Raw genomic sequence first — 21,418 nt, 5'->3', positions numbered from 1 at the left:
GGTAATATTTTCCAAGAATTATTTCACTAGGTAGGATACAAAACTAAGAATGCTTGATTAGTTTAGGCAGATTTCTTCAGTATTCTTTGAGAAAAGTGTATCCTTTTCCTTTTGCTTTAAAATGTGTATGTTATTGCTGGACAAAACTATAAAAATCTTCATGCACGCTCAGTATGATTAATAAGCTCCAGGTACACAGCACTTGCACAAGTTGATAACTCTGAAGTTTCATGTATATTACTGTGGTGCAGATCAGCAGATTTTCAGTTTTTTCTGAGATGCTTCAGTCATGCTGCTTCAGCCTCAGGGGAGCATGATGTCAAAGCCTATGTCATTTCTAGTGGAGAAAAGGTCTGAGTTGTTTCAGCTGCAGTGAATAAGAACCAATTCTAGTTCAAGAAAAGTTGATGATAGCGTAAAGGTTAGAGCTTTGCTGTTACCACACCTGCAAACACGGGATGCCATTCTTTTATTGCAGCTTGAGCCAGTGGTAGCTGTGCAGTCAGTTAAATGCACAAACTGTGCTGTTCATAACTGCTTGTATGAATTCAGTTGTCTGGTACCAGTTTTTCATGGTGATCATGGGAAAGGACTAAATTGAAAGTACTTTATGCATGTCACTAGCAAAAATTATTCAAAATGTCAGCTTTAAATAGTTTTAAGAGATGGTAATATGTTATATTCAACTATTTCAATGTAAAACATACTAGGAAACACTCCACCATTAATACTTCTGGTATATTGTTTTTCTACATATTACATGTTGCAAAAAGAAATCTTATATACGCATTTGTTCTCCAGAGCTCCTAAAAAGTAAGAGGGAGACAAGATAATAAGATGGTGTGTGTGCTTTTAATATGATTATTTGCTTTATTTAGGCCAAGGTTGAAAAATGTGGATCGAAGTAGTGCTCAGCATTTGGAAGTTACCGTTGGAGATCTGACAGTCATTATTACAGACTTTAAGGAGAAAACTAAGTCACCACCTGCTTCCAGTGCTGCTTCTGCAGATCAACACAGTCAGAGTGGTTCTAGCTCTGACAACACAGAAAGAGGAATGTCCAGGTCATCTTCACCCAGAGGAGAAGCATCATCACTGAATGGGGAATCCCATTAAAGTCCATTTCCTCCAGTTTCTTTAGTCTCTTCAAAACATGCAAATACATAAGTTCTGTCACCTGTTACCACATTTTCATGACAGATTAGTCATGCATAATTGATATGTTGACTGGAACATGATGTAGTTTTTTTTTAAAAAAAGAGAAAAACAGTGCAGTGCTAGAAACAATAACAGCATGTAGCTGAGTGAAGGGAGGTTTAGATGAGATACCACCAAAGGTTTCTCGCCCAAAGGGTGGTTGGGCACTGGAACGCACTCCCCAGGAAAGTGGTCACAGCACCAGCCTGACAGAGCTCAAGAAGAGTCTGGACAACACTCTCAGGCACATGGTGTTACTCTTGGGGCTGTCTTGTGCAGAGCCAGGATTTGGACTCGATGATCCTTTTGGGTCCCTTACAACTCAGCTTATTCTGTGATTCTATAGTAATTTAAATGCTTATGAAGCATCTTCAGACCAACTTTTTAATCTACATGTGTAAGGGTGCCATGAAAATGTGGTTTGAATGTTCATTATGCAGTGTTATTGGTATGTCCATTTTCACTTTTAGTTTAGTGAATTCTAACACAACTCTTGAAGTCTCTACTATTGGCATGTACTGAATTTAAATTTTTATAACATAGTTCAAGCTGCCTAAATATGTATTATTTGAGAATTGTGAAACATAGTTATATGTATGCAAGTCAAAGATCAACTTAATCAATTATTGCTGCAACAGAATTTTCATAATAATTATCTTCTTAAAAACACCTGCTGGTACTTGGTGTGGTTAAATAGGAAAAAAATGTTATTAAAGAAAACATTTGTATGAATTTTTGCCAATGTTTGACACATTTTACTAGATTACTGTTACTGAATTATGTTGATGGTTTCACCAATATTTTTTGACACCTAAAACACTTATTGTAATGTTTACAAGCAAAATAGAAAACACATTTTAAGCATTGATTAATTAACCTTGCAATTCAGGTAAAGTACTGCATTGTCGCTGTACACTGGTATTTTGTGTTGTGTAACAAATACTGAACCTCAGATGGTGATGCATTTGGCAAAAACTATTTGGAAATATGAAAGTTTGGAAAAGCTTTAAAAAGAACAGAACTGCAGTTTTCATTTCTGCTTAGTGCTGTTTCCTTGCCCCAGATTTTTCTAGTGTCACATAGTCACTTATCATTTCAGTACAAGAATATCAGATGTTGCACAAGAATAAGGAAATAACAATACTATAATTTTTTTTTGTTCCTGAATCAATTTCTTTAATATTGAATTGGCCCATTAGAATATATTGTCATAAATAATTTGAAAAAGACTCAGTATCCTATTTTATGGCATAAACCGGCAACATTTACGCACGTAGCAATATACTGATAAAGAGCAGAACTATTTACAATACCATCTGGTATTATGTAAAATTACCAATAAAATATTTTTGTGAATACAGATTTTGCATTTTTGTTTACAACCAATAAGTGTTTTGATACATACATACAATTCATGTATAGATTTTAAATTATATATTCTGGTTCAGTACAAAAGTCCATTTAGCTCCTTTTAGTGAGGTAGGGCACTTACACTCCTGTGAGCCTTTTCTTTTTCATTCAAAGTAAATATATTTTTAAGCCTATGTGAAAGTTGGATGGACCTTCTTGGTAGTGAATCCAGCCCCAAATTATTACCCACATATGATATGTCTTCTTAACAGCTTAAAAACAATGGATTTTTGTAGCCCCTGACAATTGTGATGTTTGGTGGTTTCTTGTAGTAATGTATTTTTCTGTTTTTAATGCAGTACTTCTACAGGCACAATGGTACTGTTCTATTTTGTAAGATGCTAGTTGTGAAATACAGTTAGTTGCATAAAATGAGAGTCTGATGTGATACCTGAGAACATACATACCTCATTCCTTGGTGTTGCTGTTTAAACTTTTTAGACATCAAATGTTAATTATAGGCTATTTCAGATGGATAACTACTGACCTGTTTATTATGTATTCTGCTTTATCTTGCTAAATAGGATGTCTGTTCATTGCTGTTACCTGGCCAAATTTAGTATCTGTAAAACAATGCTTTTTAAGGTTCTTTAATGTTTTTGGGGCCGGGCTAGTGTTCAGAATAACGTACACTAGTTTTTAAAAGAAAAATACGTGCTTCTCTACTTTATTTTTTTATAATTTTTTTTTTTGGTGGGACTATTTCCAGAATATACTGATGTAATGGGTTACAAAAGAGCTGAAATTATTTAAAGTAAGCAGTGTAAGGATAGTAAATCTCATTGCAAGAAGTTTTGTGAAGTGTTTCTAATTTGAAATGTAATGAATGCTAACACATTTCAGAACTCCTTGCAAAGAAATTGTAATCTATTACCAGTAATTCACAAAATGAGAAATGTATTTTTATTTAAGTTTATGTGAATAAACCACCCAGCACTGCCAGCAAAAGGACTCTATCTTCAGAATTAAGTAGCCATTTGGTTTGAAAGGAAGGATGGAGTGGATTTTACTATGATTCAACTGTCTCTAGAGAATAATCTCAACAATCTGATACAAGTATGGTTTGCAAAAAGAATGCAAAAAGTCTCACTGTTCTTTATGGAACGAGACATTGAAGAGCAATTTCTACTACAGGTGCTACAGAAGTCAGCTAGGATCTTAAAAGCTGTGGTGGTTTTAACTGAATTATTAGGTTGCCAGAGTTTCATTGCAATGATGCTTGTCTTAGCATTAAGCAAAGTTAAGTTTTTGCCTGTTGGTGATTAAAGGGATATGACAATACTGACAGCAGAGTAGACAAATTCTAAGCAAAATACTGCATTTGACTCTGTTCATAATATAATTTAAATGAACTTCACTTTCATAATTTCTAAATAATTTTGACTTGTAGTAATCCTAAGTCTTTTTCTAACTGTAAATATATTTAAAAGCATCTTTACTCCATTTATAAAAAGTGAAAATTTAATGTTGTAATGTGTTCTAATTAGCTATTTTTCTCTGTGATTGCTCTCTGCATAAGAACTGTTATTTGTCAAATCTATATATGCACCAGTCTTCAACAGCCATACATCCTGGGATGTTCATGAAATGGTGGCCCTACAAAGACAAGTGTGATAGTGTTCCATGTAAATGAGTTCCTTTATGTGCTGATTGATTGTCTGGTTTCAGAAAGGAAAAGGGGGGAGAAATGGGGGAAAATTAAGTATAAATAGTTCATTGATAAAATGTACAGTAATTCAGTCTCTTATCTTCCTAACTTTGCCATTAATTATTGGTGGTATAAGAAAAAGAACAAATACAGTTGACTGATCTCTTCATGAATTTAAATCTATGTAATGGAGATACACAAAAATTCTTCTACTCAGTAGCAGGTTGAATTATGCCATATAAAATCTTGATTCCAACAAAGGAGGTAGTAATAAATAAATTACATTTAAAAATTTAAAATTCTTGATATTAAGAGTCAATGATTAAGAATATGACTGAAGTTTTAATCTATTATGTATTTATCTAGATGTTTGATATTTTGGGGCATAGATTGTAAAATCTCAAAATGGCTTGATTTTATAATTTGTGCACTTTACTTTTTTGTTCTAATATTATGAATAGCACATTTTCAAGTAGCCATGCGAGACAGTGCTTTCTAGAATTTGTTCTATTGGTTCACTGTAATGTTTAGGCAGGTCTTCTAAACTTCACATCTTGCATCTTAAATTCTTTACTTTTTTCCTCTTCTGTCTCAAAAGCGTGACAGTTTCCTATGTTTTGCTGGTTGATTTTACTTTGTTAACAGGATGGGTTTGGCATGGAACTGTCTATTGTGTACTTTTTATCCAGGGTTCTTTAACTGTATCTGTTTGGGTTTTTTTTTTTCCTTCTGTGACATGCCTTTATTTGGCTCTTCTCCCTGCTATGGAGTCTGGGTATACTTCATTCAAAATCAGAAACTGTAGGGAAATAGAAAGGCATTTACATTTAAACTCTTCAAAGGCAACAGCAAGTGCTATGCTTGTAGTAAATTTAGCCTGTGCTTACTCAGGAATAAGATGAATAAGATAAAAAGTTAATGCTGGTTTTGGCTAGTGGACCAGTCAGTCAAATGTGGCATTTTGCAAATGTGTGCTTCTTCTGTTAACAAACAATGTTAAGATTTGGGTGTGCTGGAAACACAGTTTGAGCTTTCAGAGGTTTTCCTAATCTGAAATTATGCCCTGATTTTTGTCAGAGAAGTCTCAGTTTGAATGGTTATGACTTCAAACTAGCAAAAACTGTACAGTAAAATCAGTCAAACTGCAGAAACTCAGATGGTTTTCTTTTGTGCTGTCAAACTTTTAAAAAGAGGAGAAACTGTTAAAAGAGGCTTAGACTTGTCTAAGACAACAGTCAGATATTGAGCTTAGCTTGACATCTGAAGAACGCATGTTTTAAGAAGAATTAACAGGATTTAACCACTAATTAAACTTGGAAAAGTACTTCATAAGTTAATTACAAAACAGTGCTCTATAGAAATTATTGTAACTTCCCGTCTAGAATGGAGTAAATGGTACAACAGCAATGGAAAACTGCATACTTGCTGGAAAATATTATTATCCATCAGCAGGTGATGTTTACATGACTGTCCTAAGACACTGTGCTAAAAGATTGTGCTAAGTCTGTGAACAAGGCCTAGAAGTCCATGTGTGTCCCCCCCTAACTACACTGTACCATTAGATTCAAACAGTGAAAGAAAATGCAGTGAAAAAACAAATTAGTTTCAGATCCTAGAGTCTTAGTAATGCAGGAGCCTCCACTGAACTGTGTTGATAAAAATTAATTTTAAAAAACCACCACTGAATCACTCTGTATTCAGTCCTAATCTTGCCCCTTTTGTTATGTGAGACAGATAAAAGTCATCAGAATGAACTTGCTCTGTCTGCTGATGGCAGATTTTAGGAGCAGACAGAAGTTTTAGGTGTACTTTTAAGTTAAACATGGAAGATGAAGGGCAAAAGCATATTCCATAGCTCTTAATGATTATTATTAAGAATATAATCACAAGAGATTGCTGTCCCATTTGGAGTAAAAGACAAAATTGTAGCCTTATCTAAGCACTCCTTGTTGCATATGTTTAAAAAGAAAATAACCACCAGAAAAAACATTGTTCAGTAACAATACTCTAAAATATAGTTCCAAAATGTTAATTGTTTTGTAGAAAGTATGGCATATCTTGGCAGAGGGAGGACTATTTGAGCAAGACTATGTTTTCAGGATCTAGCCCACCTAAAAAAAAATGTAGTCTTTGATTACACTGTTTTCTGTCATGGTTTAACCCCAGCTGGCAAGTAAGTACGACACAGCCCTTTGTGCATTCTCCCTCTGTGCTTTGGGGTAGAGAATTCGAAGAGTAAGAGTCAGAAAACTCATGGGTTGGTATAAAGGCAATTTAATAGGTAAAGCAAAAGCTGCACCTGCAAGCAAACCAAAACCTTCACCACTTCCCATGGGCAGGCAGGTGTTCAGCCGCACCCAGGAAAGCAGAGCTCCATCACAGGTAATGGTGACTGGAGCAGAGAAACACCATCCCTCCAAACATCCCCCTCTTCCTTCTTCTTCCTTTGGCTCTATATGCTGAGCACAACACCACGTGGTCTGGGATAACCCTGTGGTCAGTTGGGGTCACATGTCCCCTCACAATTCCTTGTGCACCCCCTGCCTCCTCACTGGTGAGACAGTAGGAGAAGCAGAAAAGGCCTCGACTCTGTGTAACCTCTGCTCAGCAACAGCTGAACTATCTCTGTGTTATTAACACTGTTTCCAGCACAAATCTAAAACCCGGCCCCATGCCAGCTGCTGTGAAGAAAATTAACTATCCCAGCCAAAACCAGCACATCTGTGTATAAGTACTGATCCTGCTCAAAGCAAAGTGAAAATGCTTCCTCAGGCTTTTAAGACATGTAGCTGTGGACCAATGGAGCTCTAATTTACAGTGGAGTTACTGAGAAGATAGCTGAGGAAAAGAGACTATTAATATATTTTTTTGATAACTTGCTAACCACGTGCATGTAATTTTCCTCTTCTGTATGAAGAAGCAAAAGGATGCAGAAAAAGGAAATAAATGTAACCGAGGCTAATGAAGTGTGGCTCTTTACCCTCTTCCCAAGATCACTAGATTCTACAAACTGCAAATTCTGTTGGGTTCAAAGCTAGTTCCAGGTATTTGTGACTAAAGAAGGATGGAGTTGTTCAATCACTTAGCATCTGTTAAGACAAATGAGGGGTCAGGCCAATTCTACTTTCTGAATACCCACTTTGGGAACACAGAGATCTAATTTGCCATTTATATGCATCTAATACATAACTGTCATCCATGAATAATCTATTTCAAGCTGATTCTTCTTTGCACAGAATAAATAAAAATGCTTCAATGTCAAGCCCAGTTCCTGATGGCACACATCTCTGAGCAGGAAAATCTGGCATCTGACTGATCATCTCTTTCTGTAACAGCCTTCAGCTATGAATTAATCTAGGCAAGGGAAATCTCTTCAGGTTACATGTATTATCATTACTCCCACCTCTGAAGGAAACACTGATTCCTGATTCCTTCTTCCTTTTCTTTTGTTTCTCTTAAGTGCATCTATAGTATAAGTGGATGCAGTGAATTTGAAGTAATTTATTATGCCTGCTTTTTAAGTGGGGAATTTGACTGCTGTTCCCAGTTCTTCAACTATTTTTTGGTTTCTTTGAGATCGGCATGGTCATACAGATTAATGGTATGTGGGAGCTTAGAGGTGAATATCAGTTTTGTCACTGCTGTCTTTGTTTCTGTATAATTGACTACCTGAACAGATTCTTGCTTTGCGAACTTAGTTACACTCATCCTGTACCATTGAAGCACGCTGTCTGAGGTACCTGGCATTCTGGAAAGCCAATTATCTGTGTTTCTGCAAGTGGTATTCTTCTTTGCTGGGAGGCTTCCAAATGTGGCAAAATAAGCAAATTTCTTTCCAGCTGATGGAGGCAAATGTTGCCAAGTAAAATGCTTTTAGTCCCCACTGGAGAAGGGAGATCTGAGGAGCATGCACAGATACTGAGTGCTTTCTCTGCTTTCCTATGGAAATTCCAAGTAGGAAGCTTGTTTTTTTAAAATGTCAAACACCTTTAAAAACCCTCAGCTCAACAAAAAGACAGAGTAATAAACAGGGGGGAAGGAAGAACAAAGGAAACGCATTTTCAGAATAATCCCCAGAAGAGCCATGTAATGGCTTCTTTGTCTTTTTTGTCTGTTTAGCATTCCTTTCTCTCTGTACTGTACTGGAAGTAGGCAACACACATGCTTCTTAGAAGTGTGTCTTGCTTTATAATTCTTGATGGCTGTTGGTTCAGTGACATTTGGCCTAAAGATGTAGGGTTTTCTGAAATAAATAGTAAATGCCATGAATATTTCACTCTTGCATATAAGTTTTTATTGAAAGGGCAGAAGTTTTGATGAAAGACTTACGAACAAAATTAATTCCTCTCATACAATTAGCTACTGCACAATGTTAAAGGGTCTAATTCCTGGACTGCTAAGAAAAGGATTAGCTTTATGTTGCAAGGGTGATATGAACCTAGACTAGAATGGATGTGGCTTCTGGAGAGTTTCGTGGCCAGTAATTCTTATGGCTGTTTTCAGTGACTATTCCACACCTTAACCTGTTAATCTTGAAGTGTTGTTAGAGCATCCTCACAAACAAATCAAAACTACCAACAGTACTGTCAGATGCTCTTAAATTTTACTAAGTGCCTTACACAGAGCATCACTGAGGCAATGATTCAATTGCAAGGGAAGTTTGATAAAAAATTTACTCCTCTGGTTGAAGTCACAGGTTGTCGGTCGTAACCAAGGTGATGTTCCTGGTTATACACATTAGAATCTTAGATTTTATTGCTGATACAAGTACCTAATAAAAAACAGTCCAGAAATTTTTGAGGCTTTCAATTTGTAAAACATCCGTTCTCTGGAGGTTTTTTCTTCTAGCCAGTTGTGATGGTCTACTGGAATATCACAGAAGTGAATGAAACTTGTGAGTATTTCTGGATGCTTTCAGATTTCTCAGTTTCTCAGTCAAGGACAATATTACCTTTCTTGGGAAGGGGTACCTAAGTTGGTTTTGTTCATAGGGATTACGTTTATCCAGCTAGTTTTTTAAGGGTTTTATTATTAGAAAAAGGGCTTGTTATTTTGAAATAAAAATCTTACCTGCCAGGTGTCTTCCCCAAAATGAGTAAGTGCCTTTTCTGTTCTGACTCTTAGAAGTATTTACTTTGTCGGATTGAACCTGAATGTCCTGGATAAACCAACTCTTAAGTACTGAGTGTTACCAATGTCTTGAAATCCTTTCACTGAAACAACAAGACAGATTGTAAGCCACTTGAATTGTTTTGAGATCTGATGTTATTGGAAGTTTTATAACTGCTACAAGTAGTGTACTTCTAAGAACAATGTAAATTTTCAGGAACTTGATATTGATAGGAAATAAATATTTATTAAAAGAAATATATTAAATAAATATTTATTTACCAATTTGAGTAAGACAAAATGTTACACCATGGGGGCAACAGTCTTGCTGTTAGCAGTCCTGACTACTTAATGGAAAGTAAAATTGAGGCCCTGGACTCTAACTCTAAAAACAAGGGTAGTATTTGGTGAGAGATTGGGACTGTGAATCTTATGTCCACATTCTAATAACTTAATTTTTCCTACCTAAGTTTTTACCAATTCTGAAGCAGAAAAGAAAGCATGAGCAGATTATCAGTAAGAGGCCCTCTGGTTTAATTGGTGCTGCTTCCTATCTCTAGTGGATTTTTTTTTTTATTTTTTTTTTAAACTTTGCTCAGGACTGGTACAGCTGAAAGTATATTTTCCCTTCATTCTTAAGCCTAGACTTTGAATGGAGTTTCTCTGAGACACTTTTGTAGTGAAATCGTATTCCCTACAAACATTGAAGACAAAAATAAACATCTCTGTGAATGAAAGATTTTGTGTGGTTGTAATTTTTTAATATACACAAATTTAGTTAGAAAATCTAAAGGTACTCTAAGAAAAAATAGTATACTGATCTATTAAAAGGTCTCTGTGTAGCAGTCAGAAAGTACAGTTTGCATCATGAGATGCTGCAAGTTTTCTGTCTGATAAACTACGTTCAATTCCATCTTAGCTTTCCTTTAAAGATGACCATACATTGCATTTAGACAAGCGTATAGTAACCCTTTGGAACACTGCCTCCAACTGACCTCTTCCTGACCTCAGTTCAAAGACTATATTAAACAGTTTAAAGTTCTGAAAGCTTGGCAGGAAAGCTGAGGCAGAGTGTCTGGAAAGAAAGAAATTCACACAGGAATCACAGTGCAAAGATTTTTTTTCCTATGATAAATGTTACACAATTAATGATAATGAAATAGCTTAAAAATTTACATTCCTCTAGTTATTTCACATTGATGACATATTGTTGGTTTCAGAGGAGCATAAATAGATGTTTTTGATGGCTAGAATAGTGACACACATTAAAATGCCTTTCCCAGGAATAAATTAATAATACTTCTTGCCTGTGAACAATCTGACAAGAAAGTATTTTTGGTGAAAACTAATGTAAGTTGACTACAATCTTGACTAGCATTGCTGATGCTAAGGGTGTATTATGATAAAATGGTAAATAAAATTATTAAATTGTTCAGAACCCCTCTCTGTATGTATTATTTGTCCTGTCTTGGAGAAAGTGCAAGAAATACAAGTGGGCAATTTGGAGATAAACAGCAGACTTTGGGAATTTGATCTCAAAGTGCCAAGAAGCCTCTGCTAATTTATTGGCAGAGGCGATTCATTACAGCTTTTGGTTATGATGGAAGTTGAGATATTCCTGGGAGTACTGCTTCTGAAGCAAGAAACTGAAAGCATCCATCCATGCTTGCAAATTAAAGTAATAAATGAGGTAAGAGGCTTGAGAAGGGGCCTTTGTCTAAGGGTTCATCTCATTGTGTATAAAAACTGTACTTTGCTATTGAAGCAGGTTATAAAACAGTCTGTGTGGTTTCTCTCAACTTGTTTTCAATTCTACAGTTCACGTGTTCAGTTCTCTGAATTGTTTGTCATTTGTGTTGCTTTGCAGCATGAGGCAAAGGTCCTACAAGGCATTGTTGAAAGAAGCTGATTCTCTTGTAAAGACCATCGGAGTTTCCCATTTGTGTAGCAGGTAACAAGTGTCAATGTGAGTATGGGACCTCATCCCCACTCCACGGAGGAAGCATATGAGGCTGATACCTCCTTGGGTGCAGAATGCTTTAAATGCCACCCTGTCATTGTTGGGCATAGATCCCCATGTGCTGCCAGCAAGTGTTGGGAAACTGTTGACGTAACTACCAAATTTGGTACTAGCAGAAATACTGCCTAAATTGTCATCAGATACCAGAATAGGGCTATTGTCACTAATTAAAGGGGTCTAATTTAGTCTTACTTACTCCTCTATTTTGCAAGAACAGAAGGGATTCAAAAGAGGAGAGCAAGTTGTTAAGCCCTTCTATCACCCTTTTATTCATTTCTTTTCTCTATTGACTGTTCGGCAAGACTGCTACACAATTATGGGTCTGAAGATCAAAACAAATTTCTTAAATTCCACACAAATGTTTTGGCAGCCATGGGAGATCACAGCATTCCCCTGCAGATATGGGCCTGGTGCCTGGAGATAGTTTAGGACAGTGTCCAATTTTATTTTACCCTTTCTTGTCCTGAAAAAAAAAAGAGTAAAAACTAAGTTTGTAAAGTTACAGGTTAAAGATGGGCAAAGGAAGGCTGAGTTATGTGTAAGAACAATCCTGAGTTAGCAGAACTTTAAATTGTTTTGGGTGTTTCATGCTCAAAGTTCAGCGCTACACAATATCCCAGCTACTTGCCGGCTCTGCTGCCGCTGGTGCAGCAGAATGGTCTGAGAACAATCCAATTGACATCATAGATAAGGCAGTGTAAGTCTTCACACTCCAGGGTGTGCACAGGGGAGTGCAGGACAGGCTGACTGCTCACAGTTGTTACTTCTGTGAGCCTCAGGCATGACCAAGGCTGTCACCAAGTGTGATGGTGCTGGGTACCTTAAGGCACTTGTCTGTGATGTGGCTGTTCTATTCAGTGTTAAAAGAAGCAATCAGTAAAAGGGCAATATTAGTGTCTCATCTCTTCTTCCTGATAATTTAAGTACTAAATGCTTTACAACTACCACATTTGACTGCTTTTGAAGCAGTCAGGTTTTGAACTGGTATTTATGAAAATTGAGCAACCCTTTGAGAAAAAGATGTGGAGAGATAAACAGTAGGATTTTATTTCTCTCTCTCTGACATTGTCGCTACGTTGGTTTGCATATAAAATTCTTCTTGAAACGGGAGTAAAACCAGGGTACAGATGAACAAAATAAAAAGGTAAATAAATTGGCAAAGTCAGTCAACACTTTACCTGGTTTGACTGACTGACTACTTTCCAAAACACCTCCTTGACTAAACGACCATCTGTTGTCTTTTCCATTTGAAATAGGAGCTGCTGGCCCAGTGTATCCTCTGGCTTGCATTGCTGAATGGCTCTTAGAGACCTGACAATGCTCCTATACCTCTTTCCACTTATGAGGATAGCTGGCAGTTGTCACCTAAATTTTTGTTTTCTGTTCAGCTGTTTGCTGGATGGAGTTTCATTTTCCAAGACATGCAGCCTTTTTTTGATTGGAAATAATAATAAAATGCATAAAATTTTTACATCAAATATGAAAAAACACTCCTGAAATAAAAGCAGTGGATTTTTTGTTTATGGCCTGAATATTTCCTGGGCTAATGCATTAATTTTAAGGATCTTCAAAAAAGTAAATAGGGTAACATACTTAGTACAGGTAGTATAAATTCACTATGTGGAATCTGCACTGTTACTGTGAAGTGGAAAAGGTAAAAAATACCTTAGATAACTACTTTCAGATTATTTGATACATTTCATCTTAAAAATTGAACTTTCAAGGCATAATGTGAAGTTACTGTTGCACATAGTCACTGCTAGTAAATATTTTTTCTATTAGAGATAAAAGAATATATTGTAGAAATTTAAAAACCCTGATCTGGGTATCGGGACTCAGAACATTTGATGCTGTAGCAAACAACAGCAGGACACAATAAGGACTTCTAAACTTAGGTATAGTTATGTATAAATAAACAAGTAAAAAACAGCCCTGCTTACCTTATTTCTTTATTTTTTTGTATATGGTATGTATTTGCATAAGTAAATTTGCTTTCACTCTTTGCAAAAGTACTTTAAATACAAATCTTAGAATCACAGAAGAGTTTGGATTGGAAGGGGCCTTAAAGATCATCCAGTTCCAATCCCCCTGCCATGGGCAGGGACATCTTCCACTAGACCAGGTTGCTCAAAGCCCCATCCAACCTGGCTTTGAACACTTCTAGGGACTGGGCATCCACTGCTTCTCTGGGCAACTTCTAATGCTCTACATCTTGATAGTGAGCTTTTTCTTTCTTATATCGAATCTAAACCTACATTCTTTCAGATTAAGGCCATTCCCCCTGGCCTTACCAATTACATGCCCTTGTAAGAAGTCCCTCTCCAGCTCTCTTGTTGACCCCTTTAGGTGCTGAGAGGCTGCAGTTAGGTCTCCCCAGAGCCTTCTCTTCTCCAGGCTGAACAAGCCCAGCTCTCTCAGCCTGTCTTCACAGGAGAGGTCCTCCAGCCCTCTGGTCATCTTCATGACCCTCCTCTGGACTCTCAGCAGGTCTGTGTCCTTCTTATGTTGGGGACCCCAGAGCTGGACACAGTGCTACAGGTGGGGTCAAATGAGAGAGGAGTAGAGGGGCAGAATCCCCTTCTTTGCTCTGCTGGCCAAGCTGCTTTCATGTAGCTCAGGACATGTGAGCTGCAAGCACACATTTGCTGGATCATGTTGAGCTTCTCGTCAACCTGATTCTGGTTTAGAGACAAGGATATTGCGTGGGACCGATTCAAATGTTTTGCACAAGTGCAGGTATATGACATCTCTGCACTTCCCTATTCTATCAGCGTTCTAAGCCTACTGCAGAAGGTCACCAAATTTGTCAGGCATGATTTGCCCTTAGTAAAGCCATATTGGCTGTCACCCATCTCCTCCTTATTATACCCATGCCAGGTACAGTCTTTGGAAAATTTTAGATGATGCAAAGAAACAAAAGCCCAACATTGAGAATCCCTTCTGGACTGATATTTGGGAGCTCCAAATGTAGAAATCTTAACAATAAAAAAAAACACTTGACACACAAATACTGAAAAAAACATAAAATTATCTTTGTGCTTCTAGAAAGTATTCATTCTGCTTTTTTAATGTAGTAAACTACTAAATACTGTGCAAGCCTACATATATAGATGTTTATTGATTTAGAGGATGAAATTTGAATGGAATTGGTACGAATGATACAAATATTTTGACTACTGTTTAATAATGTTTTGACTAATGTTTAATAATTTACAATTCACAGAGGATCTCTTAAATAAATTTTGAAGTGTACTATTGATGAAGAAACAATTGATTCAAATTAGAAGAAACTAGGAAATTTGCGAAGTATCACACTGCTTCCTAAATAGTTTACAATGCCACTTACTTAATTTCATGCACTGTTGTCCTAGATGTTTTTCCTATTTCTATTGTCCTTGGGTGTTATTGTGATTATCAACTATAATAGCAAAATATTTTAAGCTCCTGCTTGAAGTAGGTTGAACACACTACAGTGCTAAACAATGAGAGCTAAATAGGGAAGGAACGGGGGAAGGCAATAATATTTTGGTTATCAACAGAAGTTGATTCTGAGAATTTTTTGGGGTTTTTTTATACATTAGGAAATTTGAAGGGGTCGATGCAATAAGAGTGGAAAACAGTTGTACCAAACTAAGTCTTTTTCTCAAAGGGTAATAGGCAGGGAAAAAATTGATATCTGGCAGCAAGAGAAAAGGCTCATTGCCCCAAGAAGTCTGATGATACCATATGTACAACACATGGCACCAAAGCAGTTTCTTCCTGCTTACCCAGCCTTGCAATCTATGATAGCCAAGTGCTGACACTGCAGCTTGTATGAAAGGGCACGTGAACATCAAAGAAAGTGTCTTTGCCTTTGAAAAACCCTTAACTGGTCTGCATACAGGGCAGTATTGACACAAATCTATCAGCACAAAATCTTTACAAAATTAGTTAATGTTTTAACTTTGTGAAAGAACAAAACCAGGGGGAATGATACAAATGCATCTGATTAGGACTGGGTGTGGGGGTTTTTTTGGTTGGTATTTTGTTTCTTTGTGGTTTTGTGTGTGTGTGTTTGGTGGTGTTTTTTGGTGTTTTTTTTATTATTTTTCCAACTTAAGTAGATCTGATTTATCTCTTGATCTAATGAGCTGTTAGAATGTTGGTTTCCTTTCCTGGCTCACAGTGACTGCTCTTATGAACACATTGGCAGAAGAATCAGATGCTGATTCTTTCAAAAAAATTGATTCTCTTAACAACTTATTTAACACCTGTAGTTTATTAAGATAGCTTTTTACTGGAATTGAGCTATTTTCTGGATGTAGTAAATAGAATTGAATACTAAAGATACAAAAGTTACCATGGCTAAATAACTGAATTCTAGTCAAGAAAAGGATTTAAAGATTCAGAATCATTAATAAAAGGAGAGAATCTTGCATCCAATTGTAACTCTCCATGTTTTAAGTTAATTAAAGACCAGCGGACCTTGTAGCATAATATGTTACATATTGTTCATAAAATATTCATGGTTAGTAATAAAGGTACGTAATTATTAATCTTTAAAGAATTTATAAACTGAATTGGATAATTATATACCATCTGATAATGTTATTTTTTCTCAGTGATAAAATTTAGGTGTGGAATTTCAGTAGCTTTTTCTTATCTTCCTTACAAGACCAAGTTTGTAGTAAGAAGCATTTTATATTTTATCAGGCCAACTGATAGTTAGATTAAATGGAGAGATTTTCCAGTGTGAAAAAAGCCTTGTGTGTATGTAAATTTAGTTGGTTTTTTCTCCCCAACAGCAACAGAGAGCTTAACAAAGATGCTTTCTCTCTGACCTTGCCTTAGTTATATTCTTAGAGCACTGCAGATACATTCCCATTCATTAATTATTTACATATCATTGAACAGTACTAAATGAAGTCCTTAAATTCATTTTTGTGTAATGACATGGTTGATAATAATTTAAAAATCTCCCTGTGTCACCTCTCTTTAGCACTTCTTATTTATTCTTTTCTCCCCTAAGAATATAATTTCTTCTTCTGAAGCATGAGACCATTATTAGTACCCATCTGCCACATTCATTCTTGGTGCCACTATAACACCCTTCAGACTCCATTTTGTCTGGCTGGGACACTCTTTTGTATAAAAGACAAGTGTCACACTTCAGCAGGGAGTAAGCGGTCTCTGCTTCTGAGCTTACTGTCAGTAAATATGCCATTTGTATCTCTCCTCTCTGACTCTTATGTCTCTGTGTTACTCATGCCCTGCCATATGGACTTGACAGTGTGTGTAGGGGGCTGTGAAGTGGGAGACTGCAAGAATTCATGGCACAGGTCAGCAGGTAGATATGCAATGACAGCAAAGAACCCGATTTTGAGCACAAACACAAAATCAGGGAAGCTGACTGGCAGGCTATGGCAAAAAGCATTGAGGAACACACAATATCGGGGCAGAAAGCTCAGCTAAGACCTTGGGTGGTGGTTTCAGAGCTAGTTCTTCTTGCAATGCAAGCCAGTAGTTGCTTTCCAGAGTTCTTTTTACAAATCCTCTGCCATTTCATCTATGATTCTCCCATCACCACCCTGCCGTCTTTGGCCCTGATTTCTCCTCATCCTCCCTAGTTCCTTCCTTCTCTTAGATTCTACGTTTTGGTTTTTTTTCTCCCCAGTTTCCCTGCTTAATAGTTATGCCAGTATCTCCACTGCAAACAGAGTTGAGTATCCCGTATTTTCTGAGGGCCACCTTTTCTCCTCATTTCTTTTTCTATTTTGAGGAAGCTGTGATGAACGATTTTGGCATTACTTTTCTTCCAACTACCAGAGTCGCCAGCTGGCATTCTACTTTCCCCTTCTTTCAAGCACAGCCAAGAGCAGTAGTAAGCCATGGCTCAGGTTTTACAGGCATTCACACATAACATACATCATTAGACCACAAAAGCTGTAACAGAACTGGTTTTTTATGGTTAATTGGAAATTGTGTTGCCATTTTTCTTAAAATGCAGAGTCCTGAATGGGGATATTATCACTTATTTTAAAAAAGGATGTTTCTAGTCTATAGAAAAAATGTGAGCCAAATGCACTATAAAGACAAAGAAGTAAGCAGAATTATTCTAAACTTGTATTTTTGTTTTTAACCAGTGTCAGAAGCTGAGGGAGCAGCACTGATTATGACTTGAAAAAACCTTGGCAATAGTATAGGTTAGTTAAGCTGCTAGGCCTTTACTCAGTGGTCTGGGCTAGAGAGAGAGGATCCACTACTGTGTTGGATTCAGCTGAAACCCAGCCAATATTCTTCCCATCTAGCAAGATGTACAGCTATTATTTCTTCTGCCACTTCCCAGACCTGCATTTTGTTGTCCAGAAGCATGACTTGGTGAGCTAAAATACCCCTATCTTTGCTAGTGACTGCAAATCCTTCAGGCTCAGTTCTCCAAGCTTCTCTGGCCCAGCAGCACCCACCTGCTCCTCAGGCCAGGGTGCCACGCAGTCACCTGTGTGCCAAGGCCAGAGGAGGGAAGGGGGCTGGAGTCCAAAGTGATTTCCATGCTCAGACTACGTCTATACAAGGAGAAAGGACATCTGTGTAACTTCAGCTGCCTAAGGAATGAGTGGGTATATCACAAAATCGGTAAAGGTTGGAAGGGACCACAGTGGGTCATCTGATCCAGCCTCCCTGCTCAAGCAGGGTCCTCCTACAACACATTGCACAGGATTGTGTCCGTATGGTTCTGGAATATCTCCAGTGAGGGAGACTCCACAGCCTCTCTGGAAATCTTTTCCAGTGCTCTGTCACCCACACAGTAAAAAAAGTTCTTCCTCATATTCAGGTGGAACTTCCTGTGTACCAGTTTCTGCTGTTGCCTCTTGTCCTATTGCTTGGCACCACGAAGAAGAGTTTGTCTCCATCCTCTTGGCATCCTCCTTTTGGATATTTGTATGTATAGAATATCTTTGTACAGAAGCAGCTGTGAAGCTTTCACACAGGAAAAGTTAGTGCAACAGAAACACTGAGAGTGGAGAAAGTGTAATTTTGAGGGACCTTTAGCCCCACTTTTGCCCTTAATGAAGACACACACCCTCTAACAGCTTTACATTCTTCCTATACTGGGGTTCTCAAAACCGCACATGGGATTCGAGGTGTGGCCCCACCAGTGCGGAGCAGACCGGGACTGCCACTGTCTCTACTTTGTATATTTCATCGCTCGACTTCTCCCAGGGACACACGTTCTGAAGACCTGAATGGGAATGAGACCGGGCTGAGCCCAGAACCGCGACAGAGGGAGGGATGCAGCGGGAAAAACGAGGGTGCGGCTTTTTTCACTTTTGGGGCAAATAAACTGCGGGCGCCACGGCGGCCCCGCCCTGCGGCCCGCCCGGCCCCGCTCCCGCCCTGCCCGCCCCCGGCCCGCCCCTCGCACGCCGGGACCGCGCTGGGGATCGCGCCGCCGCCGCTCCCGCCCTGCTCCCGCTGCCGCTGGAGCCGCGGGCCCGCCCGGCTGTGCCGGCGCCGGGCGGGAGGATGCGGCGGTTCGCGCGGGTGGCGCTGCTGTGCCTGGGCTGCGCCGTCTGCTCGCTGCTCTACGGCCTCAGCCAGCTGGCCCTCTCCCTGGAGCAGGAGCCCGGCGGCGGCGGCCGCGACAGGCAGGCCCGAGACCCCGCCGCGCCCGGCGCCCGGCGGCAGGCGGGGAGCGCGGGCCGAGGCGAGGCGGGGACCGAGAGGTAGGCGGCGCGGGGCCCGGGGCCGGGCGCGGGCGGCGGTTCCGCCGCATTCCTGCGGGGAGGGCCGGGAGGCGCGGGGGCACGGCGGTCTCCGTCCCGGCCGCGGGGGCCGCGGGCGCCCCCGGCTGCGCGGTGCCGGCCGAGCGGCGGCGCCGAGGCCTGGAAGGCGCGTTCGGGGCAGCGGGCGGTGGTGTCCCGGTGCGCTCCCTCCCCCGGGCCGGGTACGGGGGAACGGCGCCTGGGGAAGCCTTAAACGTACAAGGAAAACTTCCAGGAGTGGCGACCGAGGCCGCCCCGTGCGCGTCCCCGCGGCGCTAAGCCCGTCCCTGGCTGCTCCGTCGTGGGACGGGGCGAGTGAGGCGACGAGGGTTGCATATCCTTCTTGGAAAAGGAGAAAATTTCACGGTGCTCCTTCGGGTCTGAAACTTAGTAGCTTTATGATTATCAAATATAACTTCAGTGAAGCAAAACTGTTTATTGTGGGATTCCTTAATCCGGCCAGTCTTCTCACAGAAACCAGTGAGTTCGGCTCTGTAATTAAAGGGGTGCATATCCGAGCATCTCACACTCTGCATAGTTCTGTTGTCCTCTGTCAGCAGAAGTTTTAATGTGGCCAAGTGGTGAGTGAGATTATGGAATGGAAATTACTAGTTTTCCTTTAGAATATAGTTTCATAATCCCGTTCCCCTGTGGCTACCAGAAGCCTAAAGCCAGGAAAAGAGGAGTGACGAGAAATCTGTTGCGGAAAGTGGAGGAAAACTTAGGACCAGACCATTCTGGGCCATTCTACCTCTAACTCTGCTCACATTCTACAGCAGTTTAAAGCAAAGTGAGTTTATTGTTTTGGCGATGGTCACCGCTTCCCAGTGCTGTACAAGCTCTGGCGCCGCCCAGTCCTTGTACTGCCTGTGGCAATACAACTCGCTCCTCTGAGCGCACACGAGTGAGTTGAGCTGGTGTGGTGACCTGCTTGGAAACTACCTAATTCTTGGCCAACTCAGCGCTCTGTATTGCTTCATCATGTAATTATGCAAGTGTCGATGCTGTTGTAAAGGACTTAAGGAGGATGGCAAGCTCTGATTTAATAATCTTAAAATACCATGAAACAGCATTCTGAGTTTCTAGGGGTGGAGTCAGCTGAAATGTGAAACCCGGTTTTCGACTGGTGTAACTACTTCAAAGAATTTTTCCCCCCCGACTTTTTGCTTTAGTTCAAGTTAACACAGATTATAACATGAAAAAAATGTAAGGATGATTGTGTCTCACTTCTAGTTCGTGATTAAAAACTCCTTGTGAGTGGTTGAAATCTACTAGTTCTAAATAAAAATATGATTAAAAAAATCATACTTATGATATTTGCTTTACTAAAGAAAACGTGCCATTTAAATGAAGCAAAATTTTGTTGGGTAGAAGATGATAATATAAATAAGTGATTTGTACTATTAAACATTAAAATGCCTTTAAGATGCATTGTACTGCTAGTAAGCAAAAGAAGGAAAAAGTTTACTTTAAAAGCTATACATTTTTAGTATTTGTACTAAAAGTGTAGATTTTAAATTAAATATATGAGTGGAGGAGAACCACAGCAAGGTGCAAGAAGCTTCTTGCTGCAGTGACATTAGATGAGATATAAATCTGCCCTGTGTTGTCAAATAGAAAAGTTTTACTAACTGAGAAAGTTCCTTCCTAAAGGTCTCAAGTGCCACAAATAATTCCACTGTATACAGTTTTGTGGGGGCTTATCTCCTTGCAAAACCAGTGTCTGTTGTCACCTGTGTGGGAATTCTTTACCTGTAAACTGCTGTCAAGCTGAAGGCTCAGGATAAACATCCTCTGTTGTAAGTTATTGAAACATGATGTTTGTGAGAAATGTGTGTACAAAACTTATTAGTGAGTCAGACTCTTAGAAAAGTCCCTAAAAGGCTTTTGCTTAAGGAAAAGCTCTGTCCTGTGGCAGTTAAGAAATGTCCCACTGAATGTTCCTTTAGATGCATTTTTAAATTACTCTTGAGTGTTAAACCACATTACATTCACTTTTGTAAGTGATACACACATCTTGCTGAATGTATTGGTTTTTGCTGAACACTGCTGAATGTTTTTCAGTTTTCACACATCAGCTACTTCTTCAGTAGAGACTGAGCACTATGGCCACATATCTGTTTTATGCCCACTTCTGTCTTGTGATCATGTAATATCTTGAAGAATGCATAACCTTACCGAGTAAATTGCATTTCGATGCACCTTCTAATCCTTGAACATTTTGTATGTATTAATAGTGACTTTCATAAATGGGTTGCTTCAGCTGCATTCACTCATAGCTTTAAAATACAT

General features: G+C 39.1%; 2 protein-coding genes across 3 annotated transcripts in view; both read left to right on the top strand.

The window, feature by feature from the left end:
• The window catches only part of YAF2 (YY1 associated factor 2), a 31,426-nt gene extending 21,325 nt beyond the window's left edge, over nt 1-10,101 (top strand). The window contains exon 4 of the mRNA XM_066183100.1: nt 879-10,101. Coding sequence (XP_066039197.1) covers nt 879-1,116 — 238 coding nt within the window. The 3' untranslated portion in view covers nt 1,117-10,101. The remainder of the gene's footprint in view (nt 1-878) is intronic.
• Nucleotides 10,102-18,887: 8,786 nt separating this feature from the next.
• The window catches only part of GXYLT1 (glucoside xylosyltransferase 1), a 30,790-nt gene continuing 28,259 nt past the window's right edge, over nt 18,888-21,418 (top strand). For both annotated transcript variants that reach the window (XM_066183097.1, XM_066183098.1), the window contains exon 1: nt 18,888-19,087. In XM_066183097.1, the coding sequence (XP_066039194.1) occupies nt 18,888-19,087 (200 nt within the window). The remainder of the gene's footprint in view (nt 19,088-21,418) is intronic.

The sequence above is a fragment of the Chamaea fasciata genome, unplaced genomic scaffold, assembly GCF_029207755.1.
Source record: "Chamaea fasciata isolate MVZ Bird 193981 ecotype frontalis unplaced genomic scaffold, bChaFas1.0.hap1 SCAF_5, whole genome shotgun sequence".
Lineage (NCBI taxonomy): Eukaryota > Metazoa > Chordata > Aves > Passeriformes > Sylviidae > Chamaea > Chamaea fasciata.
The sequence above is the reverse complement of the archived record's forward strand: the minus strand, read 5'-3'. Positions and strand labels throughout refer to the sequence as shown.